The sequence below is a fragment of the Chelonoidis abingdonii genome, chromosome 11, assembly GCF_003597395.2.
Source record: "Chelonoidis abingdonii isolate Lonesome George chromosome 11, CheloAbing_2.0, whole genome shotgun sequence".
Lineage (NCBI taxonomy): Eukaryota > Metazoa > Chordata > Testudines > Testudinidae > Chelonoidis > Chelonoidis abingdonii.
Window position 1 is genome coordinate 47067659 of NC_133779.1, and position 27307 is coordinate 47094965.

The 27307-nt window shown below is 53.7% G+C and overlaps 1 protein-coding gene across 3 annotated transcripts in view; it reads right to left on the minus strand.

Moving 5' to 3' along the window:
* PEAR1 (platelet endothelial aggregation receptor 1) overlaps nucleotides 1–27307 on the minus strand; it is a 61096-nt gene that overhangs the window by 13685 nt on the left and 20104 nt on the right. For 2 of the 3 annotated variants that reach the window (XM_032792070.2, XM_032792067.2), the window contains exons 1-8: nucleotides 12180–12504; nucleotides 11317–11412; nucleotides 10014–10118; nucleotides 9325–9425; nucleotides 7917–8009; nucleotides 5852–6098; nucleotides 5382–5505; nucleotides 4690–4826 (exon numbers count right to left, since the gene is read on the minus strand). In XM_032792070.2, the coding sequence (XP_032647961.1) occupies nucleotides 4690–4826; nucleotides 5382–5505; nucleotides 5852–6098; nucleotides 7917–8009; nucleotides 9325–9425; nucleotides 10014–10118; nucleotides 11317–11412; nucleotides 12180–12232 (956 nt within the window). In that variant the 5' untranslated portion in view covers nucleotides 12233–12504. Of the gene's footprint in view, nucleotides 1–4689; nucleotides 4827–5381; nucleotides 5506–5851; nucleotides 6099–7916; nucleotides 8010–9324; nucleotides 9426–10013; nucleotides 10119–11316; nucleotides 11413–12179; nucleotides 12505–27307 lie in introns of those variants that run through there. The other variant, XM_032792068.1, reaches the window with a different exon arrangement.

Below are 27307 nucleotides of genomic sequence, written 5' to 3' on the forward strand. Positions count from 1 at the left end.
AGGGTGCTCCCGGCATGGGGCCCGCTGCACGGGGGAGGGGGAGCGCCCGGGGGGACACCCCTGCACAGCCTCTCAGGCGGCAGCTGGCCATCTTAGCCGCAGTCCCTGCAGGAACTTGTGGGGATCTCGATGGCACAGGATGGCCCAGAGAGCAGGGAAGCAAATGGAGCTTGGGAAGGGGCCAGCGAACCTCCGGGGTTCCTCAGCATGACAGGCAGGGCCAGCAGGACTGCAACCAGTGTGAGAGCACGGAGGGGAAGCTGGCTGCAGGTGGGGAGCTCAGCTGCAGAGGTCATGGGGTGGTCAGGGACGGTTGTGTCTCATTGCTCAGCACCTGGATTTAACCCACAGGGGCCATGTCTGCACCAGGGTTGTGTGCACCATGGTGGCTGCGTTGGCGCACACTCCTCGTGCAGCCCAGCTGTACCAGGGTAAACCCTGACTTGCATGTGGGCAGCATGTCCACATGAGGGGCTTGCACTAGTGCAAAAATCCCCAGGCCTAAGACTGCGAATGAAACCTTCAGTGCAAGCCCAGAGTGCAGAGCAGGGCTGGGATGGGATTCTACCAGCCAGGCCTGGCTGCTTATTTAGGCAACAACAACACGACTGTCCGAAAGCACCGCTCAGCGGAGGAGCTCAAAGCCTTTGCCAAAGGATCATCATTTTAAAAATGGGGAAACTGAGGAATGGAAGTGCTTTGTCCAGGGTCACACATTAAGTCTATGGGAGAGTCTTGGCTCTGACCACTAGACCTCACTCCTTTCCTAAGCAGGGACTAGAACTCCTAGTCCCCCTTGCTCTAATAGACCACATCCCCTCCCGGGACCAGGATCCTGGATTCCCACTCCCCTAATCCAACCCCGAGACCACACAATTTCTTTCCCTTAAAATGCCAACAAAACCCCTTCCTAATGATCCAAGTAGTGCTTGTCACTCCTGTTCGATTCTCGGTTTATTTTTTCCTCTCCATTGTTTGCGACATGCTCTCAGAAGCTGGAAAAAGCCCTCACTTCCTTCTCCCGCTGGCTGCGTCCCTTCCATGTGGAAAATTCCGACTGATTTCCCTCCTCGCCCTGGCCCAGGTGCTATTTACTTCCCCGCAGCACAGCTGGGAGATCATCCCTCACTCCAGCTTTAACTGGCGCTCCCCAGGCTGTCAGGGCACTGCCTGTGCTGTAAGCCAGCCAAAAATCGGCACAGCCAGGCAGTCAACGCATTGCCTGGAGTATTATACGCATGCATTACGGTAACAATGGCTATTCATACGATGCATTACAGTGCCATTATGTGCATTACGGTAGCAGTAAGCACTGTATATAGACATAGCAAGAAACAGTCCCTGTCCCAAACAGCTTCCATCTCAACACACAGGACAAAGGGTGGGAGGGGAAACTGAGGCACAGAGGGGGGTGAGGACATGCCAAAGTCACATGGCAGAGCTGAGGATAGAAGCCAGAAGCCTCATTCTCAGTAAGGCCCTTTATACCACTCTGGCAGGACAAAACAGCCTTAAAGCGGAGGACATTTCAGTGACATGCATTTTAAGGCCCCTTTACATTGGCAAAGCCACATAAAGGGGCTTCGGCGTAACTGAGAAGGATGGTCCAGGTCTCCTAAGTCCCAGCCCAGCGCTCGATCCATCAGTCCACACTGCAAAGTGCTAGGATTGCATGCACTCCAGCTTGTAAGCCGAACCCGCCCCCCCACACGTTAACACAGGGGTTTGGGACCCTTCAGGGGGTCGTCAGGTTATTACATGGGGGGGTCATGAGCTGTCAGCCTCCACCCCAAACCCTGCTTTGCCTCCAGCATCTATAATGGTGTTAAATATATAAAATAGTGTTTTTAATTTATAAGGGGGGGTCGCACTCAGAGGCTTGCTATGTGAAAGAGGTCACCAGTAAAAAAGTTTGAGAACCACTGTGTTAACACAAGAAAGTGCGAGCCCAGGAGCTGGTGCATGGGTGGGTAGACACGGAAGGGTGTGAGGGACAGGGCGTTGGTGCACATGTGTGTTTGAAAGGCCGCGGGTGTCCCTGAGGGAGGCTGCACGGGACAGGGATGGAGGGGAGTGCTCAGTCACAGCTGGAGGATGAAAGTAAGGACTGAATGTCAAGCAGCCAGAAGTTAGGGGGCGGTCAGACAGGAGTGAAGTAGGAAGGGGCCCGCCCCACCCCAAGCTCACCTGTAATTTGAGCACAGAGCATATGTGAGGGTGAGGCCTTGTCTACACTTAAAAACGTCACTGCTTTAACTAGATCCGTATAGTTAACTAGGTACAACAAACTCCCAATATGGACGCAGTTATATCAGCATCAAGGTGTTTATACTGACAACGCTTATTCTGGTTTGGAAATTAAAATAAGCTACATGGGGGTAAGGCATCTTTATATTGGTATAACCAAGTCCATGGAAGTAGCACAATTTCGGCAAAAAACTCCAAACCCACCTTGCTAACTGACTTCACAGACTATGCAAAAGGGATCCCTGTGATCCTCCAGTCCAACACCCTGTGTAGCACGAGCCAGAGAAGGGCCCTGAATGAACTCCTGTGTGAACTCCAGCCCATCCTTTAGAAAAAACAGCCAATCTAGATTTAACAGCTGCCCGGGACAGAGAATCTCTGCACAGCCCTTGGTAAGTTATACCAGTGAAAATGTGAAGTGTAGGCAGTCACGTGTGCAAGGGTTTGTCTACACAGGGAAATTCTGGAATAGCTCCCTGTGTGGACACGCTGTTCTGGAATAAGATCGCCTTTTATGGGTTAGCTTGATCCACTTTGAAAACGGATTAAGCTTAACTGGAAAAACCATTCTTACACCTGGTCTGCACTTAAAAGTTAGATGGACATAGCTACACAGCTCAGGGGTGCGCATAATTCACCCCCTGGAGCGCTGTAGTTACGTTGACCTCACTCTGGGTGTAGACACAGCTAAATCAGTGGCAGAATCATCCGTTGATCCAGTACTGCCGCTTGGAGAGGTGGACCAGCTACAGGGATGGAAAACCCCCTTCCATTTGTAGAACTGATAAATGAAATTGTTTTTAATTGTTCATTTTATTAATGTAAGTTCTGTTCACCATTCACTACACTTGCCTGCATTGTAACTTCTGTTCACTGTTTGATTTTGTATTTCATATGACTTGGCATTGTGCCTCTCTCATACAACTTTGTATTAGAAAATTGGTAGAAAACTTTGTATCAAATGTTATAGCCCCTAAAGATAGTATAGTTAAAGTAAAAGAAACATGTGCCTTTTTGCTAGAAGTAGAATAAGATCTTCCCCCCACTCTGTAATCAATTGCCCCATTGACTGAATGAGGTGTGAATGAGTGAGGCTTGGAAGACACCCATCTCCAGACAGCTACAACAGTTGAAGAGGGAATGGAAGCCAGAGCAAAGGACAATACAACTTGTCAAGTGGGCCCAATAAAGAAGAGCAGACATATTGACGACCTCAGGGATTAGAAGCAAGCACCTTCTTTAGAAAACGCCCTCTTTGAGCAGCATTGGGACAACACCCAGAAAAAAAGCAGCACAAAGACCAACGGACACAGACCCAGATTTTGAATCTGGTCTGGATTTGCATAAGAGGGAAGCTGCTATAAATACAAGGTGTCTTGCAGAAGGACCCTGGGTCTCGTCTTGTCACCATCGGAGCATCGATCCGGATCGGCAGAAGCCTGGCTCCACCCCTCCCCCATCTAACTCACCTGGCCAGTGCAGTTAAGGGGAGCAACTAGTTGGTAACAACAGCAAGACGGAGTGTGTGTGTGTGTGTGTGTGTGTGAGAATGCATGACTGTGATATATCATATGCATATGATAGAGTATTAATTAATACCTTTATTACTAATAAATGTGGCATTTTGCCTTAATTCCCCTGAAAAGATCCCGTACAGTACCTTGAGTACAACACATTGTCGCAGGAAGCGTCTACACTTCGGTGCTAGGCGCCCTGAGTGGCACATGGCCTCATTTAGAGGTGGTCGAAAATTTTGCATCTAACCAGCTTTCTGTCAGAAAACGCCCCTTTGACAAAACCCATTTTTTTCATCAAATTGTGTCAATTTTAACAAAATTTTGGAAAAAAATTGGAAAAATGATTTTGAAAACATTGAAATGTCTCATTTTGACATTTCCAGAATGGAAAGTTTTGATTTTTCATTCTGAAATGACTTTTCCTTTCCAACGGTGCTTTATTTACTATGAATTATTTTATACAAAAAATGGTCAAAATGTTTGTGCTGAATTTCGTTTCATGAAAAATTTCAAAATGTTGGCTTCTTGTCGCAATTTTAGATGCTTTTTTTGTTACGATCTTGACTTGCTTTTACAGAATGAAAAACCAGTTTGCCAAGCAGCTCTACTCTTAATCCAGAATAAAAGTGTCCACACAGGGAACTACTCCAAAATAGTTACAGACAACACTTTAAATTCCCGCCCTAACTTAATCCAGATTAACTCCCCTGTGTAGACAAACCCTAGAACATGTGGGCATCTGTGTGTATCACAGAGGGGCGGCTTTAGGTGAGCCAGGGGCTCAGTAGGAGACCAGCTGACTGAGGTTTCTAGCTAAGCCTCACTGATTGAGGAATCTCCCTCTAAGCCATGCCAGTTGCTAGCTCCAACACAGACAAGGTTCTTTCCATGGCTGCAGTGAGTCGCTCTGCCAGACCCCACTCACCGCTCTCCGGTGTAGCCCAGAGCACATTGGCAACGCGCGGTGACCGGGTCGCACAGCCCGTTGTTGTGGCACTGGCACTCCCCCAGGCAGCCTGAGCCGTACCGCCCTTGGGGGCATGGGATGGAGCAGATGGTGCCCTGCAGACAACGGAACAGCAGTGTCAGGGAAATGTCCTCTCTGGGAAAGCCAGGGGACAGGGTGGGGGCCCCTGCACCACAGAGCCTGATCTCCCACTTCCCCTGCAATTGGATGGGATGGCTCCTGATCAGTGCCCCCCAGACCCACCCCAAGCCTGAATGCAGCCATGGGTCAGCAGTGTGCGTGGGAGCAGGAAAGGCTGACAGCCCATTTCTCGCCCGGCTGGGGGCATCTCGCAGCCCTGAGGAGGCTGAACGGAGGGCAAGGCTCACGCCGCCAGGGCCGGATCATCCGGAGACCTCACAGCAACACAAAAGTGGCAGAGGTGGCATCGCCTCACGTTGCTGCACGGAGCCAGCTCAAGGCTTGGTCCAGGCCGGCTGCGTCCCACAGATGTGAGGGCCAGGGCATGGGTGGCTCAGTGATCGGGGGAGGAGTTCAAACCAAAGGGGGCAGAACCCCTTTGCCCCCAGCTTGTCCCGCCCTGACTCTTTGCTCTCCAGAGGCTGGATGGGCCTGGGTTTGAATCCCCCTCACTTCCCCCCAATACGTACCATCCATCCTGGAGGACAGACGCAGTGGGTAGTATTTGGGGGGTGGCAGATGCCCCCATTCTGGCAGGGGCAGTAAGCCGGGCAATGGAGTCCGTCGGAGCTGTTGAGGCATGGGAGCTCGCAGCTGGAAGGACAGGGAGAAAGGGGTAAGGGAGATGGACCCAGGCTGCAGAGTCCTCTCTCTCAACTGATGCTAAAGAAATCCCACCCTGTGGCTGGGTCAGAACCAGTGCCTCCTAGAAGGGAAAGGCCCCAGATCCCAGTCCCACCCCCAGCCAGCCAGAACCCCCGCCCTGGGGCCGGATCGGAACCAGCGCCCCCTAGAGGGGAAAGGCCCCAGATCCCAGTCCCACCCCCAGGCCAGCCAGAACCCCCGCCCTGGGGCCGGATCGGAACCAGCGCCCCCTAGAGGGGAGAGGCCCCAGATCCCACTCCCACCCCCGGGCCAGCCAACCATTTCCCGCACTCACTAGGTGCCTGTGAATCCCGGCTGGCACAGACATGCCCCGGTCTCTCCATGGCACCTGACCGTGTTCTTGCAGGGGCAAGCTAGCCGGCAGCCCTCCCCGTAGGTGCCTGGGTTGCAGGGGACTTTACACATGGAGTCCTTGTACCCGGGTGAGCAGACGCAGGCTCCTGTGAGGGGGTCACAAGCTCCCCCATCGCCACACTGGCAGGAGTTCTCACAGCGGGGCCCCCAGGACTGGCCATTGCACACTGGAAGAAGAAAGTGACTGTTGTAACATGACAACCTGTTTGCCCTTCTACGGACCATGTCTAAGCACATCCTACGCCCTGGTGAATGAAGCCCTGCAATAGCCCTGGGAAGAAGGGTCAGAGTTTCAGCCCCATTTTACAGGTAGGGAAACTGAGGCATGGAGATGGAACATGCCAACCCAAGAGCCAGAAACAGAACCCAGGAGTCCTGGCTCCCAGTCACCTGCTCTAAGCACTCTACCCCCCACCCGCCTCAGAGCTGGGAATAGAACCCAGGAATCCTGATTCCCAGGCCCCATGAGTCTAACCATTGGCCTCCTAGAGCTGGGAACAGAACCCAGGTGTCCTGACTACCAGTCCTGCCCACTCTCACCCATTAGACCTGCTGCTTCCCATTAAACAGATTGCTCAGTTATTGCATCTTTCAAACCATTTGCTAGTTATCTGTTCAGAAGCTGCCACATGGAAAAGGTTGCTTGATTGTTTTAAGTGGTGACATTATTCAGCGGGAGACAAGGGAAAGTCACTCGGGTTAAAGGGAGGGAATTTAAACAGGGATGGTTTAGGCCAAATCCGGGGAAATCTTCCTACGGGAGACGGATCAGAACAGTCTTGCCAAGGGGCGGGGTGAGACCTCCGTGCTTCACAGATTTCAGACTATCCGCCCCCAAGTTTAATTGGACAAGCCCTAGGGATCATTTCAGAAGCCCGGTGATTTTGGGGGGCACCCAACATAAGACCCTTTAAAGCTATCTGACAGCCAGAGGGCATGGGGCCCTTTCCCCAGATCCAGCTGCTTTTAAAGGCCCTGCAAGTTGAGTCCCTCCCCCCAAAAAGCTAGGTGCTTTCTAAACTCTTGGCCTCAGCTGTTAGCAAAGGGCCCTGGTCCTGCGCCCCCTCCCACTCCCCCTGACGCAGGGGCTCGGGGGCTGCTGTTTGGGGAGCGTGGCATGAATAGCAGGAGGGAGGAAAGAAAGAGCGAGCGAGCCATGGCAGACAGACTGAGGGATGCAGTGACTCAGTGGGGGGTTTGCCCACAGCTGGCTGCCCTTCGCTGAGGATACCCTGAGCAACCCCCTCCCCTTCTGTCTGGGCCATGGGCTGCAGCCCACTCCCAAGCAGCCACTGACCCCCAGACCAGGAGCCGCCCCCGGTGCGTGGGAACCCACAGCCTCAGGCCCCTGGGCCCAGGGGAAGGACATGGCTACTCAGAAGCTGGAGTCTGGGTTTAATTTGGCTGCAAGTGGAAGGGGGAGCGGAGGTCCCATACACCCTGGGCCCAGACCAGGATGCTGGGGGGCTGAGGAGGGGCCAGGGCTGGCCAGGTGGGATCCCGCTTTAGCACAAGTACCTACCGTGCCTGGTGTGCTGATGGCTGGCCTCCCCCCTCATGTGTGTCCCCTAAATCCTAGTCCACCCACCACCTCCCCGCTCCCTCCACAAAACCCCTGGTCCCCTCCCCCTCCCTCAATAGCCTCTTCCCCTTAACCCCTCCCCCCTAACTCCATAACACCCCCATGCCTTGCCCTCCTCATCCCATACCTCCCCCACCACTCTGCCCCTCTCCCTCACATCATAGTTCTTCTCTGCCTTTCTGCATTGTCAACTCAAAGCCAGACCCACCCCCAGACCCCCCGTGGGCTAGCGGTCACCCTAGCCCCTGCTGCCTCTGGCCAGCCACCCACACTCACTGCCTGGTGTCTGCTAGTGACGACTCCCGCACCCTCAAGTCACCGGCCAGGCTCCTGGAGGCAGAGCCACCCCATTCGGCTATAAGGCAATGGCCCACAGTGAAGAGGCTGGGCCTGTGGTACTCACCGCTGGAGCAGTCTGTGCCCCTCCATCCCTGTTCACACTGGCACTGATCAGGAGCCACGCACCTCCCGTGGACACACTCCTTGGTACATCTGGCTGCAGGGAGGGCACCACGCAGAAGGATTCAGTCAGCCTGCTCCAAGATCTCATTTTATTAACGTCTAACCTGGCATTTCCAAGGCACATTTCACCCCCAAACGCTATAGACTGGTATCACCCAGCCACTTCTGGGGTGGAACACGGCAGCTATATAACAGCACTCAGCAACACTGCCCAAAGATCACTCGGCCAGCATTGAAATGCAACCACTTCCGGGGTGGAACATGGCAGCTATTCAACAGCACTCAGCAACGCTGCCCAGAAATCACTCAGGAAATGTAGCCCCTTGCAGGGTTCTCAGCAATACTGCTCAGCTATCGCTCCCCCAGCACAGAGATGCAGCCCCCGCCCCCTCTCCCCCAGGTAGGGTATAACCTAGCAGCTGTTTAATAGCTACTCAGCACCATTGATCACTCACCCAGGTCTCCCTAATCCCTGACCTGGAACAGGGGCCCACACCAGTGAGTTGAATCACCCCTCTAGTGACCAGTCCATAGAGGAATCTTCCACTGCTTTCTCCCAGAGTCAATCACCCCCCGCCCCCGGCTTGGCCGAAGGGATCCAAAGCTGATGAAACACAGCAACAATTTATGGTCTGGTCTGAGCCTGCTGGGGCGAGGGGGTGGGATGAGGGGGCTGTTTGTGGGGATCAAGGGAAAGTTAGGACAGGCAGCCTGGTCTCAATCAGCCCCGGACCATGCTGGCTTCCCAACATGGAGCCAGCTGGAAGTGGCCAGGAAGGGTCCCATGGTAGCCAGGTGGCCTCGAGCCATGTGTCTGCAGGAGAGTTGGCAACTAAATCTGTGGCATGGAAAGAAATCTGAGAGGGCTGGAAGGATGGGGGAGGATCAAGGAGTGCGAGACAGGACAAACAGCAATAAGCTGTAAAGAATGTGCGTCCCCTCTGGGGTGGGTCCTGGCAGAAGCCACGCTCGCTGGATGAGCCGGGGGCTGCTGGGTCTCTCGAATCCATTACAGAGGTATGATTTCTCAGAGTGCAGAGGAGCCAGGATGTGTTTCAGGGCACACGGTGGGGAGTGAGGGCGGTTAGGAGAACTGGGCTAAGCAGACAGGAAAATGAACCATGACCCCCATTTTAAAGGTAGAGAAACTGAGGCACAGTGCTGGGGGCGGGGGAACGTTGCTCAGGATCACACAGCAAATCAGTTACAGAGCTGGAAATGGAACCCAGGAGTCCTGCGCCCTGGTCTGACAGCAGACCACCAGGCAAAATAATGCCACCAGAGCCCTTCGATTTCTGCAGGAGCATCACCCCCTGGGGCCCATTAATGACTGTCAGGGACGGACTTACGGACACAAACATCTGCGCTCTCGTAGTACCCTTGGCAACAGCGGTACCTCTTCCGGTAGTCAATTTTCACCGCCTGCCGGTACGCTGTCTTGTACACAATCCTGTGCAACACAGAATAAAAAGCAGAGTGACTCCCACATGCAGAACATGTATAGAGAACAAACCACACCTGGGGAACTCACCGCCCCAGGAGTGTGCTAGGGCTCACCCAGAGAACTTACTGTGTTGAGGTCATGTCCGGGTTACTGCCACCGTGCTATATATGGCACTGACTGAAATGGACAGAGTGTGGGTAACCCAGCCACCAGGGCAGAACAGGGTTTCATCAGTGGAGTGCCATGCTATCCAATAATTCTGGCGTTAACCTTTGGAACTCACTGCCACATGTTCCTAACCAGCAGAGCAAACAGCAATGAGATAATATTGGAGTTAATCTGTGAGACTCCCTGCCTCCGACTGGTGCCAGGTGAGCTCACCGAAATGGGAACAGACTAATGTTAACCTCTGAAACTCACTGCTGCTTGTTAGTAGCAGGGTCAAAACAATGGAACTCACTGCTACCTGTTAGGAGCGGGGTCAGCTTGTGGGAGATGTTCTGGGATAAGCCCATGGGATTCCCAGAGAACTCTTGGGGACAGTGAGTGGTGGGTTAGAGGACATTTGCCCCATCCCAGAGGGGCGCTCCTTACTTGTGCTGGGTACATGGCTTGAGAAAACTCCAGGTTCCATCGCACGAGTCCTTGGAGGCCTGAGCGTAGGGGTGGGCGTAGGACTCCTTCGTCGCCGTGGTGAAGCTGCCAGGGAAAAGACAGAGCCACTTCAGTGGCAGCCCAAGGAAGGCCAAGGGAAATGGCTGATTCAACTCTCCCCATTGTGGCAGGACCGTGGCTCAGTGACAGGGGCTCTGTACCTCCCATGCAGGACACCTGGGATGCAGTCCTTCTCCTACAACCTCATGGCAGTAGCCGGTGCCTTTGGAGCAGAGACACAAGGTTCCTGCCCTATTTCTGGGAACAGACTGCAATGAAGTAAGGTCTGCCAACTCCTGGTGCTTTTCATAAAGCCCCAGCTCCCGGAGTCATGAGATTATGGGGGACATACAGCCTTTTTTTTTTAAATAAGGCAAACTATTTCTAGCCATCATGGTTGTGGAGTAAAGCTTGAAATCACAACCCCCTAAAGGCTGAGACACCAGGAGACAAATTATTATTATTTTTAAAAATCTCATTATTTTTTTTTGGTTCCTGGGGATTATGACTAGGGGTTGGCAACACTGGTACCAGTACCTCTAGAGCCACAGAGGGATCATTAGAGCCTGGAGCATCTCAATCCCTGGCAAAGGGCTATTTTCCAAGTAGATACAGAGACAGCATCAGGTTAACAGCCACACCTCTGGGACCAAACAGCTTCTCTGTATGTGACGGTGTAAATGCCAGTCAGGCCAGCCCTGCCGTGCTCCAGATATTACCATGTATTGTCGCTACAGAGCGTGCTGAGCCCTTTACAGACACGGACCTAGCCCTGGACAAGGTCCAGTGGCCAGACACCCTCACAGCTGTAACCAAAGCTGACAGGATCACAAGCAAAAGAAGTTAACATGTTAACTGGTTCCTTGTACTCCTGATCTGACGGTCTGTCACCATCTGTTGTCTCGTCTCTTCTATTAAGCTCCTTGGGAGAGGGACAATCTTTACGTTCTGTGTCTGTACAGAGTCTAACACCAGGAGGAGTGGGGGCAGCCCTGATCTGTGACTGGGGCTCCCAAGTGCGACCACAATACAAATAAGACATAAGAAGAAGAAGGACGAGAAAAAGAGATAAGGCTGAAAAGACAAAGGGTGAGCAAGGTAAAGCAACACAGAAAGCAAGCCTCCATTGCAAGGATCGGAGATGAACCCCCACCAAGAGGTCTCAGGGGAGCAGAGCGGAAGGCCTGGAACCACATGCCCATTTCACCCTGGGGCTCCCCGCCCTCCCCCCCCCACTCCTTACCTTTCCCAATAGCTGCAAACATTGGGGTCGCTGGGGTTGAGAGAGGTCGCCAGGTGCATCTGCAGCCCCAGCAGAAGGACCACATGCAGCTTCATTCTGGTGGGAGGAGAGAGAAACGAAGAGGAGTTGACAACGAGGAAGAAAGCCCAAGAAGCTCACCGTCAAGAGGGTCACAGAGGTGGCTGCTGCCCACGCTACAGGATTTGTAGTGAGGCCCAAGCACAAAGCTCTGCTCCTTGAGCTAAAGGACGAACTTCGTTAGCTGGTAGCAGTAGTAGGTTGTTATCCACTTTGTGTTAGACCTGCAGATCTTGCCAGAAGCTTTGGGAATCATGCAAGGTTGCTCTGCTCCCCTGGAAAGGGGGCACATCCTGTTTTATTCAGGTCCTAAACTGAGCCAAAGAAGGACCCAAACCAATGCTGCCAGTCCAAACAGAACAAGCTGTAATCCAAAATCCACCTAGACACCTGGCCGATAGCAAGGACCGAACCCAGAGTGAAGGCGCCAAAAGCACAATCTCCTACCACTTGGGGTAAATCCCGCTGCAGTGAGTCAGCAACAGGCTGTTGAAGTTAACGGGGCTGGCCACTCGTTAGAACCTCATTCACTACAACATCGACTAGATTGCGCATATTGATATACAACACCACCCATCCCCCTGCCAGCTTTGAGGAGTTCAGATCCGGAAGTGATCTTTGTGGTCAGCCCCTGTGTCTGTGGTGAGGCTAAAATCAAATCCCAAATTTGAGCATCACTGAATATTCGATAGACCTGTGTGCATGGCCCCCATCACACCAATCCCTCCAGAGTATTTACTGACTCCTCCCTCCCCGCTGCACTGAGATGTTGGACACCTACCAACCTTGATGCGTCTGCCCTAAATGACTGGCCCAAGATCTCGCACAGGGAATCCATGGCTGAGCTGGGAACGGAGCCCAGAACCTCAGCCCTGCTGCGGTCCTCTGCTCATTGGACCATCCTTGTCCCAGTGCATTGCGTTCAGTCTAGGTAGGTTCTTACAACCCTCTCATCCTGGTCTCTGAGCCCATCCTTCCATTCTAGCCAGACTGACAGTCCCCAGATCGGGAGGGGAAAACCGCCGGGGCTGATGAAAGCACGAGGCCAAGCCTGTCTCCCCAGTGTGACGGGCGCTTTTCTTAGCTGGCTTTTCATGTGCGACGCCAGCTTCTTCCACGCCAGCCAGCTGGGAGCTCGGAGCAGGAAGCGCGGTGTGAAAACAGGAAGCAGGTCGTGTCGAAGATGCTTCCCTCCCGCCCTAGTTGATGGCACCTCCACATGGGTGGGCAGCAACGGCCGCATCAGCCTGAGACTTCTAAGAACACTACGTCCCGACTGGAAACAAAGCAGGCCTGCTCGGTCCGTGTCGCCAGGCCTGAGCTCACCGTTACGTCCCACCCCGCTCTCTTGGATGCCGCTATTGCCTCTTGCCTTAGGGTTTGGCTACGCTGCAGGTGCAATTCCCAGCTTGGGCAGACATGTGTGTGCTTGATCTGTCCACACTAACTCATGAAACAGCCCTGTAGCCTTGGCAGTCTAGGCTAGACACCCAAGTACATACCACGGGTCTCGAGTGGGTCTATTTTTAGCACGATCAAAGCTAGCAGGTGTAAATCTGCCTGACCTGAAATTACTGCTCAAGCTGCTGCGTGGATATAACCTTGTATGTAGATGCCAAACTCTTTGGGGCAGGAACTGTTGTTTCATTATATACATGTGCAGCACCAGGTGTCACAGGGTCCTGATTCAACCTGGGCAAATCGTAGCTCACTGGCTAGTCCGAAAAAGTTTTTTTTTAAAATTTGTTTTGGGTTAAGCCGAAATTTGTTTGACATTTTCAGTGAATCAAAAAGCCTGGGGAAAAAATTCACTTTGGGTCACACAAAAAGTTTTGTTTCAATTTGGAGCATTTTCTCCTGGTTTTTTTCCTTCATTTTTAAAAAATTAAAATGAAGGACATTTTCTAAATGACCAGCTTTTTTGAATGGAAAAAAAATCAAAACGTTCCCTTGTGAAAATGTCCAAAACAAAAGGTTTGGATTTTTCCAGAATGTCTCTTTTCTTTTTCCTGACAAAACAATTCAATGAAACTGATGCAAATTCACAAAACGTTTCAGTGTCACCAAATCTGAGCTTTTCACTGGGAAAAAAGTTGCAGTTGAAAAATGTTGCCTAGCTCTAGTCCTGATTTCTGACGGAAACTGCCGAGCACAACTGTACAACTGTTCCCACCTCCCAGCACAGAAGGATAAGACACGCATCTCAGCTGGACAGTCTGCGTTTTGGCCTCATTCCCCTCGCACAATTGTGAGGCTACCTCATAGCTGTGCTGAGCCTTGATTTGTTATTTACACCCATGTGTCAGGTTGGAACAGAGGCGGGTCACACGCAGCCTTGTAGGAGCTGGGCGAAGAACATTCAAAGCAGAAGCTCTGCAGTGAAGCAGAGACCCCGCAAGGTACATGGCGATCTGGGAGTCAGGACTCCTGGGTTCTATTCCTGGCTCTGTCACGCCAGCAAGTCACATCTCTCCTCTGTGCCTTAGTTTCCCCACCTGCACAATAGCAGTAATGCTTGGCTAGCACTTGGAGATCCTTGCATGGAAGGCTTTAGGGAAGGGCAAAGGCTTAGTCTGAGCAAGCTCTGTTCAGGCTTCCCTTTTTGCTGTGTGAGGGCCAGCTGCAGGGCTCTGTTCCAAAACTGCAGCATCCCCACAGCAACACAACCCCCCTGGATAAAGTGCAGATTAACGATTCCTCTAGTATCGTCCTCTGCACTGGAGAACTGAGCCAGCCAGGCCAAGAGGCGTATCCTCGCCCTGTACTTGGCAAGCAAAGCGGTCCCGATGGAGGGCGACGTGCTCCAGGCATCGGCACTGAGGGCTTTGGGGTTTTGGGGTCAGGCGGAGAGTAGGGGGCTGGGCTGAGAATCCCAGGTTCAGTGGCAAGGGAAAACGAGTTTGCTGCAGAGGAACAGATTGAATCATAGGGTAACAAGAGAGTGAACAAATCGTGCATTATAATACATATAATATTATAATAGTAATCAGCTCTGTGCACACTAGGAGTTCAAAGGGTTTTGTAAAACTTAACCAGTTGAGCCACACTAAATATCATTATCCATATTTTTATGAGTGGGAAAAGGAGGCCCAGGGAGGTGATCTGGTGATGCAAGAGGACCCAGGCGTCCGGTCTCCCAGTGCCTTCCTTTCACCACTAGGACCGCTGCCTCTCCATAGCGAAGCGGTCTCGGATGGTGTACAGCAGGGCGATGCTCCTGCACAGGCTGAGAGAGTCTTTGGCTGCCTGGAAGGTGCGAGACTAGAATAAAAACATAAAGCTTTCTAAAAAGAAAAAAAAAAAAGCTGGAGTGGGGGCGGGCTCTCAAATCCCCTAACGAGCGTTTGGCTACTCCATGCAAACACCACACAACTCCAGGCCCACTCGGAGCCCCCAGGGGCAGACTCGCCCCTGGCTGGAATCTAAAATTAGAAAATGATTTGCTTAGATTTTACATCAAGAAGCCATCTGGCTCCGACAGGCCAAGCTCAGACTTTAAGTTGCAAGAGTCGAAAGAAACCCTGTCCCTTCCTCTCGGAGCTGGCCGTGCCTGGCCTGAGGAAAACATGGCTCAGAGAAGAAAGGCTACTCTGGGTGAAGGGCCTTGGATGAGCTTGGCAAGATTACGTCTCTAACTGAGGCTGAGTCAGACAGGAAGGGCTATATAAACTCTCCCACTTCAGGCCCAAGCCAATGTCTCCCTGATAGGGGTCAGGAAGTAAGTTATTCCATAGCTGCCTCCTGCAAGGTTTCCTCTGAAGCAGCTGGTGCTGGCCAGTGTGAGGGAGAGACTGCTGGACTAGATGGCCCAGAGCAGTGGTTAGGGTGCCATCCTAGGATTTAGGAGCCCTTGGTTCAATTCCCTACTCTGATACTGACTCCCTATGTGATCTTGGGTGAGTCACTTAGCCACTCTGTGCCTCAGTTTCCCCATCTGGACAACAGGGCTAAGAGCTCTGCCCTGCCTCACAGGGGTATTTTGATGAAGGAAGGGGACACAGAAGCTCCTCTGACAAACCCTGGGTCTGTTTCCACCTCTCTCTGGTTTCTTACCGTAGCCAAGTGATCTTGTTTTACTGCCACGCTGAGCTTGTGCTGTAGACATTGTGCCCCCGTGTGCATTACACTGCCCGGTTGGTGCCCGCCAGGAGAGCAATTTTCTGCTGTGGGCACCTGTCCACTAGGAATCAGGCTGAGGCCCTCTAAACTCACTGCACGTAGGCAGCCTTCAGGTGGGAATGCCTTTTAGTGACCGGTCTGTATTGGGACCGATGATGTCGGACAGTGCTCCCCCTGCTGGTGAGCTGACAACGTCTCCTGCGCCTCCCGATATAGACCAGCACAACCTCTACTGTGGACACAGTTAAACCAGTATAAAGCAGCCTTGGACCAGTATGACTGACTCCCAGTATAAACAGCTTTCTGCCAGTACTGCTGCCCCCAACACTAGGGGGCTGCCCCCCGTTGACTCAGCTGGAGTAACCCAGGCGCACAGCCAGGCTTAGGAGTATGTACAGCGTCCTCACAGAGGGGCCCTGCTCGGCTCAACATGCCGACAAAGTCAGAGTCAATTAACGATGGTGGACCCCAGGCGTGCTAACGAGCTGCGCATTTTCCTTTAGAGAAAAGCCCTCATCTCCCCCTCACCTTGTAGCAGTGGGAAGGCAAAAAGACCACGCTCGATGGGAGGGGCCGGGCCCACCCCACTGACAGCAGCCCCCCACACCCCCTCCCCCAGAGGGGAGAGTAGGTTAGAAAACTCGGAGCGGGGTCCACTGTGGGCATACGGCCTCCCTGCCCACCCACACCCCCCGCTCCTGTGCCCAGCCTCCCCGCACTTCCCTTTGGCCGGAGCAAGGAGATCGGCACTTTGCTGAGGCAGGCAGTTTTTTTGGGCCTCCCGCCCTCTCCCCTCCTTCCACGGTCCCCCCAGGGCCCCGTCCTGCGCACAGACCTCCAGCAGTGCTTCATCTGCGCCCTCCTCGCTCAGCCGTCCCCCCCACCCCTTGGCCGATCTCTGTGCTCTGCCACGACCCTCAGCCCATGACCCAGGCCGGAGCCGCTGGCTCGCCTGAACCGTTCCCAGAGGACGCAGGGAGTCAGGGCGGGACCCTGCCCCAGGGAACCGCCAACGCCAACCAGCCTCCTCCATCCTGCTCCCCTTGGCCTCGGCACCAGCTCACCCTGAGATGGGGTGTTCAGATTTTGTCCCTATATCAGCCCCTGGAGAGTGGGGAAGGGGGAGTGGGAAGCAGGGGGCATCTGTCCTGTTTGGGGCTAGGGGAGAGGAGGATGAGATGGGAAAAGTGGGAGAGCTCCAGCATGTTTCATTTTCACCCGCGGGATCAAGGAGACCTGCTGGGACCCGAGCAGCAAAATGCTCTTGATCCGGCGTTTGAAGGGGTTGGATCCAGAGTTCTGATCAGAGGCAGCTACAAAACTGAGATCCAGCCTGGGTTTGGATTTCAGGCACCCAAAAATTGAGAAGTGTCTCTATCCAAACTGCCTCAAAGCTGGGTGGGAGTAGGGTTGAATCTGTGGCTTTGACTGGAGATAGCAGAGGCCAGATTGTGAATGCTCCTAATATCTGCAGGGGATGGAAGCGGATCCAGACCCGAGCCCTCTCAAAGTGTGACGGGTGTTTGGATTCAGGGTCAGAAAATAGCCCCTCCCAAAGGCAACGGAAATCCATCAGATCAGATTCCACCAACCATAGGCCCCTCATTACTAACTGCATTACAGCAGCACCTTGAAATCAAGGACCCCTTGTGCCAGACACCGCATGGACACTGTCCTTGCCCCAGAGGGCTTGCACGAGACACCAGACAGACGAAGGGTGGGAGGGGAAACTGAGGCACAGAGAGAGGACATGATTTGCCCAAGGTCACCCAGCAGGTCAGCAACAGAGCCAGGACTAGAATCCAGGTCTCCCACTGGCCCACAGAATAGTCTAGCCACTAGGCAACACTGCCTCCCATAGGTCTATTTGCAGAGTTAGGCGCTGCTTGGTGCCTTTAAAACGTTCCCAACCACTGAAGAAGCAGCCCCTGGAGGCACCTGCAATTGATTAGGGCCAGAGGATGCTGCTTCCTGCTTGCTCCCCTCTGCACATGATTCACAATCCCCCCCACACACCCCATCTACGCAGACCACCCCTGTCGTGGGACCCCTTCATAAGAACAACAGCTTGGAACAAGCCAGTTCCCTCCCTCCTGGAGACCGCGAGGCTCCAGGCAGGCAGGTGGGGGAAGGGGGATGAACCACCCCTGTCTAAGCGCTGACCCCTCAGGCTGGATTGCTGACAGAATGGCTTGGATCAGAACCCATTGCTGGCCTCTCAGGAGTTGGGTTGGACTGCTGAGCATGCAGCATCTAGGGCTGCAGCCCCCTTGTGTCTTAATAATCACAACCAGATTTGTGCAGTTTAAGACGCCTTCCCTCCCCCACCCCTTTCTTGGCATGGATGGAACATTTTAATTCATCAGAGAGAAGAGGCTTGCACAATAGCACCAGCAGTACCAGCTCTGACCACACTGCCAGCTGGTAGGTATCCCTCCCTTCCCAATCAATGCAACAGATTCCCCATGGAACACCATAAATACATCTTGCTTGGCACCCTATATCCCAAAGGATTTTGTTGTCAATATATCTACAGCGACCACCCAGCACCAAAGTATGAAACGTACCCACTGTTTATCAGTCACAGAGCAACACTGGATGGAATCACTCACCGGCACTGAAATGCAGCCACCACTGGGGTGGAACACACCTGCTGCTTAGCAGCGCCCAGCAACGCTGCACGACAGTGTAGGGCAGGAAGTGAAGAAGAACCCGGGATCTAACTGAAAGCACGATGGCAAGTGGAATTTGGCCAGGACATCAGGTCTGCCACCTCCGCTTATAAAAAGAGAATTGGGATTCGGTATGGTTCTGCATCTCATCCCCCAAACAGCACCCCAGCTGCTACCTAAAACTCAGGGTCAGCCTCAACTGTGGAGGAAGAGCCCCACTTCCTGTACTACCCCAGGGGTCTCCTTAGACACCCCACCACCCGCAAGGTTAACCCAAGAGGGGACACAAGGCCAGCACAGCTCGCAGCAGAGATTCGAAGCCTCTCCAGGCCGTTTTATTCATCTGATCTGACAGCTTCAGGTTAGGAAACCAACTGGCCCACAGCTCCTCCGCCCGAGAGACGGAGTCCCGGTGCAATTAGTACATGATTGGATACCAGCTGGGGGTTGGGGCCAAAGTGGAGGCATAATGGCTGTTAAGGGAAAGGCCCCGACCTTCTGGAACAGAGCAGAGGCTGGAAACCAGCAGACTGCAGGCACTGTGGTCCGTCCGTGGCCCGGGAGCTGCCTCCAGGATCCTTAGGGAAGCTGTGACTTAAGGGCAACCAACCTTGGAGAGAGATGGGGGGGGGGGGGGGGGGGGGGGGGCTTGGAGCAGCCCAGAACCACCCCTCCCCCACTTCCATTGCATCCTGGGGTAGCACCCTGCAATTTCATGCACTGGGGAATTTGCTGCCTCTGCTCAAGAACTTGCAACACCCTGGCTTTCTGGATCCCCTGGCACCAGCTGGACTGCGGAGGGAGCTGGAGATACCACACCGGGTGGACCATGTGCTCGAACACATCTAAGCCACAGCACACGAGCCGCATGGGTCTTACCGAGCAGGGCCAGGGGCAATGGAGGATCTTGTTTAGCTAGCCCATTAGGGGACTCATAAAGGTGGTGTTGGAGCACTGCCAGCCAGGGTGCATGTTGGTCCATGTGCAGCTGTATGTGACATTACCACTGTGGCAGAATGGCCAATGGTGGTATGGTGGGTCCCATGCTTTTCCTGGGGGCTAGATGCCAGCCCTTGCCCCTGCTCTTGGGGCCCCGAGGGCCCTGCTAGTGGCCCAGGAAGGTGGTAGAGAAGGGAAGCAAGGGAGGGGTCTGCGTTTGCCCCTCACTCCAAGCCCCAGCCCAACTCAACTCTCTTCCCCTCTTCCCCCCTGGGTAAGGTTACCCTCAGTCCTTGACACTGGGGGAGGGAGTCTCCCTTCCTCCAGGTCTCTGGTCTTTCAATTCTCTGCAGCACCCCTCCCCACTCCAGTCCCCCGCCCCCCCGGGTCTGCCTAAAGCACTGGAGTGGGGGATATTAGGCACTTGACAGGGCCTTAATTGGCTACAGGTGCTCCAATTAACCTGTAGTAACCTTCCCTAGTCTGCAGGGAACCTCGCCTTTAATTAGCCTATGGCTTGTGTATCTCCCCTCAACCACCCTCCCACTGAGCAATGGGTGCTGCCCGGGGGTCTCTGCTCGGTGTCCCCTTCTGGTTCCCTACTTTTGGCCCTTTGACCCCCTACGGCCATTCCTGTCATTGCCTTTGTCATCCCCCGAACTCAGGTGGGTTCTAGGTTTAGTAGCCCCTCCCTAGGCTGGGGGAGGGGTTCATAGCAGCAAGCCCACGTCGGGGTGCTGAAAAGGACGCACTCTCCCACTGCTCCCTGGCCCTGCTGTACCACACGGCCCAGTCGCTGCGTCGGCCACACGACCTGCGATAACCAACAGAAGAAAGGACATTTCTGGAGTTACTACATGATTGTGCCAGCCAGGTCCTGTCCTTTCTGCTATCATCTGCCCCAAAACTGCACCTATGGAAACAATTTTCTACCTAGCCTCATACGTACCCGTCTACCTACCTAGCCTCATACGTACCCGTCTACCTACCTACCTACCTACCTAGCCCCATACGTACCCATCTACCTACCGACCTAGCCCCATTCGTACCCACCTATCTACCGACCTAGCCCCATACGTACCCATCTAGCTACGTACCTAGCCCCATACACCCCCTCAATCAGTCCACCCCCATATGCCTCCTCTATCAATCTATTCACCCCCACCATGCACCTTCTATCGTGTATCTAATCTATTAGCTTTCCATTTCCAGCATGCGTCTATCCACCTGTCTACCTATCCATAGACTCTCTTCTTCCATCTGCAGTATCTATCCATCCACCTATCCCTTCATCAGCCAGATCCCCCCTCTGCCATCCTGCCTAGGTAGTTTACTCTGAATGCCTCACCAGTACAGCTGAGCACTGTTATTGCAGCATTTATTCCTATGGCTCCTTGAGCCAGCTACGCTGCCTTGATCCACCATGGCACAGGGTGGGGCTGAGCACAGGGGTCTAATCTGGGGCGGCTGGCGGGGATACTGTGGGCTCCACCCAGCACTAATCTGCTGTGGCAGGTACGAGGTGGACCACTGGGCTCTAATTCGTGCAACAGGAGGCAGGGTGAGATGAATCAAGGCTCCAATGGGGCACCCCAAGCATTCTGAAGGCTCCGTAACGCATGTGGACGTTGGTCCCAGTTCACCCGGCATGCGAAGGGAGCGTTCTCAGGCACAGCAGCAGAATGGCTCGCTGGCCCTTTAAAGCATGCATCTGGACTGCATCAGGCAGTGTAATTGAACAGAACGATCCTCCCCATTAATCTCGACTCGGCAAGGCCTCCACATTGCTGTGGGCTTTTATTTAAACCAGCTGGAAACAGGAAGTGACCCTGGAGCTTCCCCATTACCAGCTGGAGGTAGTGTGGGAAAGTGGTGCCCTCGGACAGGGACACACACACACACGCACGCACGCACACACACACACGCACCCCCTAGTGCCCTGGCTTTCCCCATCCTGGAGACGCTAAGGGGGTTGGGGAGGAAAAGGAGCTGATCCTTCACCCCTTGCTGAGATCTGCCAACAGCCTGATTCCCAGTTACTGACTCCCTGCTCTTGGGATGGGGTATTGCTTTAAGCCACCATTGGGCTCCCTGTATTCTAGGGCCATGCGGGCCCCAAAGTCAGTTAGAGCAGCCTCAGGGCTGCTCTAACTTACATTCTGGGAAGCACTAAGTGGCTGCAGTGCGGTGTGCTCCTCCAGCCTCGGCCCTGAACTTTCTTCTACACCGGTGGCCTGGAGCAGGTTTCAGCGTCCAAGCTAGGAGCTTCAGGGCACGCAGGGCTCTTATGCCAGCTCCATGCTGGCCCCAGGTCCTTGCATGGGGGTGGGATTGTTAGGTGGCTGTTTCCACCCACTTTAAGGCCGCTACACACTACCAGGGTGACCTGGAGGGCCCTTAACGTCACTAAGAATCAAGCCCAGAGGGTTCAGGGATTAACTCCAGAGAAGGACCCTGAAGCTCCCAGCTTGGACGCTGAAACTGCGTCCCCTTGAGTCGCCGATAGCGGGAACGAGGTGTCAAACCAGCTGACATGCCAGCCCCCATGGGCCACTTTGTCCCATGGTTACTCAGGGTTTCCCGGCAGCCCCAAGAACATTCTCGCCCAGTGGGGAAACTAGAGGTTACAGCCGGTCAGTGGCAATGTAGTGACTCCAGCCCAGCGGGATGACAATCCACCCAGCAGCCTGGCTCGAATCCTGGGAAGGAAGTGTGCTAGAGGGGTCTGGTGTAAACTGGCACATCTCCATTGACTTCAGTGCAGCTTCACTCATTGACATTGGCTGAGCGAGGATCTGGCCCTCAATGTCGGTTTCCCCCAAGCTGGATTAGCTGCATCACCCCAGCCTGCAACTGAATCTCATTTAGTCATTCCTGGCCATGTTTCCAGATCCCCTTGGTACCGTCCACCTGTCCTGCCTGCAGCTCCACCCACTTGACTCCCATCTGCTCCAACACTCTGTACTGCTTCCTCTGGGTGATTAGCATTTTCAATCAGACCTGTCCTCAAATTAGCCCGACGTTTCCCCAACTAGAGACCCCCAGCTCCCCTCAATCCCCCCAGCTCGAGACCCCCAGCTCCCACCAATCCCAGGGGAACCCTCAGAGATATCTCCCAGCATCCCACCAATCCCTGTGGTACCCCCCTGTAGAGACTCCCCCAAGTTCCCCTCAATCCTGCACTCCCTCACTCGAGACTCCCCAGATCCCCATGCTCCCCTACTAGAGACCCTCCACTAAAGACCCCTCAACTCACTCCGATCTCCCTACTAAAGACCCCCCCACAGCTGCATACCTTGTCTATGGCTGGCATTTCCAGAGGGCCCAGAGGGAGCACCAGGCCCAGATCCCATTCACTGGCAGCCGGACGCTATGTCTCTTTTGAGCTGATTGGAAAACTCTCTTCTTGGGGCCTGATTCTCATTGCCACTAAGGCCCCTTTATAGCACCCTGGCAGCATTGAGGGGCCTGACAGAGGGTGTCAGTGACCGCTGAACTCGCTGCCCCAGCTGGATTTCAATGGGGGATAATTCCCTGGGGCCTGTTAGAAACTCTTATCTCCACCTATTGTCATATTACAGGAGCACGCCACATTCCCCCTGCTAGAGACGCTCCCGGCTCCCCTAGGACCAGGACCCCTTGGTGCTGACAAACACAGAACAATGACAGTCCCTGCCTCCAAAGAGCTTAAGGAACCCTGGTTAATACGTGGATTTCAGTACAATCCTGTGGGATCTGGTGATTCCAGCAAAGGATCCACTGGGATCTAGAAGGATGCTGTGTTACTGTAGGACCCCGGGAAAGTCTCTTGAAGTCCACGGACCTCAGTCCCCAATTTTGGAGAGAAAAAAAAAGTGATCAGAAATAACCAGGAGCCTACTTAAAAAGCATGAGTGGAGACATCCCCGGGGAGAGCGAGTAACGTCAGACACAGATTCCGCCGGCCGGCACGTGGGGTTGGAGCCAAGATCTGGGAGGAAGACTGGCATTTGTCAGTGTGTTCATTTCTTTGGCAGCTCTTTGCAAGGGATGAGAAACCGTTGGGGATCACAATCCTAACTATGTGGATCTCAGCCGAGCTGGCGTGGGTGGAACAAGCAATTCCCATAGCTAAGGCTACTATCACACCATAGATAGAGAGATCGAGATGGGGACGGGGATAGAAAGACAGAGGGGGTGTGCAGGCATAGATAGATAGAGTGACAAAGTTCCTCCTCTACCTTGGTGGATCCTGCGCTTCTTGGCAGATTTGCTCACCTCAGTGATCTTCCCCACAGTCTGGGTCAACTCCTCCTGTGTCTGATCAGGAGTTGGGAGGTTTGGGGGGAACCCGGGCCCACCCTCTACTCCAGGTTCCTGCCCAGGGCCCTGTGGATCACAGCTGTCTATAGTACCTCCTGTAACAGCTGCATGACAACTACAACTCCCTGGGCTACTTCCCCTTGGCCTCCTCCAAACACCTTCTTTATCCTCACCACAGGATCTTCCTCCTGATGTCTGATAACGCTTGTCTCCTAAATCCTCCAGCAGTACACTCTCACTCTCACTCTCACTCTCACTCTCAGCTTCTTGCTCCTCACTCACACTCCTTCTCCTCTGGCTCCTCCCTGCCTGACTGGGGTGAGCTCCTTTTTAAACCCAGGTGCCCTGATTAGCCTGCCCTGATTGGCTGCAGGTGTTCTAATTAAAGTAGCTATCTCCACTGCCTTCTAGAAAGGTCTTAATTGGCTCCAGGTGCCTTGATTAACCTGGAGCAACTGCCATTTGGTTACCAAGGTCCTAGGGATTTGTTTAGCCTGGGGCTAACATACCTGTTTCTCAGTACTTTACTGTAGCCATCTGGCCTTGCCCCATCACAATAGATAGATAGATAGATAGAGGGGGTGTCCGGGGATAGATAGATAGATAGATAGATAGATAGAGGGGGTGTATGGGGTTAGATAAGATTAGATTCCACTGCAAGGGCCCAGCTCTACTGAAGTCACTAGGAGTTGAGGGCCCTCAGCACTTTGCAGGAGGAGATCTTACTTTCCCCCTGACCATACCCCACTCTTGTCAGCTGGTGCCTTGTACTCCTTTGCACGCTGCATGGTCTGATGTTCACCCGAGACGTGCTCCGCTCTCTCTATCCATATAGCTTGGGAAGCACGGCTCCTTTCCGGTACCTGCAATAGCTCTCACTGACTCCAGAACCCCCGGGATGCTTGGTTCAAACCTCAGCTCTGGTTAAATCTGACTGCTAGGCCAGAGATTCCTTTAATCGGTTGTATCCGTTCTAGGCTGGTGGGCACAACAGGCAATGGCCACTGGGGTGGAGGAAGGAGCTCTTTCAAAAAGAATGAAGCCGTGAGTTCCTGTTTGGTGTTCCTGACCCTCTGCATTGCTAAGCTGTCCTAAGAGGGTTTGCAGCAGTTCTTGGGATGAGAGCGTCACCGTGCACTGCTTGTTACTGGATGAAATTATGCAGCAGCAAGTCTCAGAGCCCAGGTCAGCTGACTCAGACTTGTGTGATGGGGCTAGAAATGGCCCTGCAGATGTTCCCGCTCGGGCTCTGAGACCCACCTGCCTCGCCAGGGGCCCTAACCACTGAACCATCCTACCTCTCTAGCCATGAACTGGAAATGCTGCTCCTTCTTCTGAGCCAGCTGGTGCCAGCTGCTGGCAGAGATGGGATGTCAGGCAGACCTTAGGTCTGATCCAGCCAGATAGTTCCTCCAACTCTCCCACTGCTCATTCTTTAGACTGGGGAAATCTTTCCTACCAGGGAGGGGACTAGAGGAGGGGAAGGATTCAAGCTGGAGAGCGAACGGGAACCGTCAGAGGGCACAAGTGCGTGAGCCAAGCGTGGGAACAGACGAGGTCAAGGATCTTTTATTTACTAACTACAAGGATGATTTCCAGTCCCGCACTCCAGCAGGGATGCCGTGAGCTGCACGGCCAGCCGACCCATCTCCCTTCAGCCCTCTAATGCTCTTCACTTCAGACAAACTACATCTCAACACCAGGAAACCATCCCCGCAAAAGCTGGGTCTCCTAACGTGCACGTGGGTCCCAGTAAGCCAAGGCAGTGGGGGTGGGTACGTCACTCCACTGCCTCTCCCCACCTTGGCCACAGCCACCGGCACCACTGCTGGAGGGGCAAAGGGACAGCTGGCACAGATCCCCCGCTAGGGTAAAATCAGCTATATAGGGTACCAGTTCAAGTTAGGGTCAGGTGGGTAGGGCCCAAAAGACATGAGCATTTCGTGCCTCCGAGGTATTTAGGGAGCCCGGGAATTAGGCCTTTGAGGATCTGTTCAGCAGCCCGTGTGAGATGAGTTAAGGGGTCTCGGTCCATTTCCTAGCAGGCCAGAGCCTGCCCTGCAAAAATCCCCACCGCCCGCAACTGGCCCCCTTCTCGGCAGTGGGACCATTCGGTGTCTCAGTAGCTCCCCCCAGGCTCAGCCCCTCCTTGTGCCAAGCGCTGTTCAGACAGAGAAAGGCACAGTCCCTGCTCCAAAGAGCTTGCAGGCTGAATAGACAACGGGTGGGAGGGGAAACTGAGGCACAGCGCGAGAAAGTGACTTGCCCAAAGTCACATAGCAGAGCTGTGAATAAAACCCAGTTGCCTCATTCTCCTTTACACAGAAGACCTCTTCACACAGCCCTTGGGGCGGAGCCTGTCTTTCTGCCCTGTGTCCATATAGCACCTAGCACACGACTGGAGCTGTGAGGCGCTATCATTATACCCTAATAAATAAAGACACCAAGACCATCCAGCATCCTGGCAGCACAAAGCAGCCATAAAGTGGGGGGGCATTTCAGCAGAGCAGCTGCAAAGGTACCAACGAAATGGGCTCCTGACCACAGGGCTTTCTGAGCAGGCCGAGCACACAGCCCAGCTGTTCAGCGATGGGACAGTGGCCCAGTTCAAAGAAACCTTTGCCACCAAGGACTGTCCATCAGATCCCGGGCTCGCTGGCAGGGGAGGGAGAGTACAGGGGGTGCTCCTGCCAGGGGCTTGTGTTTTGTGCTTTATCGTTTTGGGTCAGTCGCAGCCCTTTTATCTGTGTGTTGATTAATTTCCTGTGTGGAAGTGTGTCTCTCTCGCCCAGTACACCACATGACTCACTCCTACGCACACACTAATAACCACACATTTCCCCCCCACCCCCGCCATCAATCCACACACCTCCTTGTGAATGCGCACAGGCTGTAGTGTACACACACATGCTGGAGCACCCGGTGCACACGGAGACACACAACATCCATAAACATCCTGTACATACACTCTGCCCGCAACACACACACACACAGCACACACATGCTGTACACACACCCGTAACATCGCACACTGACTACACATGTTGTATGCACCATCTGTGTGTTATCCACCACACATGAACATGTTATCCGCACAACACCCTCACCCCTCCATCTACTGCTCCCATCCATCCAGGCCCTGTAGCCACATGCACCACACACAAGGCGCATACGCAGCTACACATGTGCGCGAACATGACCTATCAGACACAGACACACCCCCACACACCACAGACCCTACCACACTTGTAGACACTCGCACAACACTCACATAGACACACCGACACATCGTGCACCCACCACACACACCTGCTCCCACACCTGCCATCCCTCAGCCACACCCATGTGCACACAGCACTGCCCCCCCAGCCACATTCCCATCATGTGCACACCCAGCGTGTACGAACAGACACATCCATGCAGCCCCTTTCACACTCATCAAAAGCCAGTGGATGGACTCACAAAACGGAAGCATGGCCATACCGTGCCCTTGATCTCTCCAGCCGACAAACCCTGCCCAGGGTGAGGCTCCAGCAAAGCACTCTCCCTGCTTCCAGGGAATCTCCATTTACTGAGATTTCCCACTCAATCCTGTGTGCTGAGCCGCTCGGCCGTTCCTACTGGTCCAGCTTATAGAGGGCCTGATTCAAAACCCACCCCACCTCCGACTTCAGTGGGTTGTTGGAGGAGGCTCATAGGGGCTGGACACCAACAGGTCTGACCCCGCATGGGGGTGGAATGCTACCTCAGGCCTGGTCTACACTACGCGTTTAAATCGATTTAAAGAGCGTTAAATCGATTTAACGCTGTACCTGTCCACACTACAACGCTCTTTATATCGATATAAAGGGCTCTTTAAATCGATTTCTGTACTCCACCCC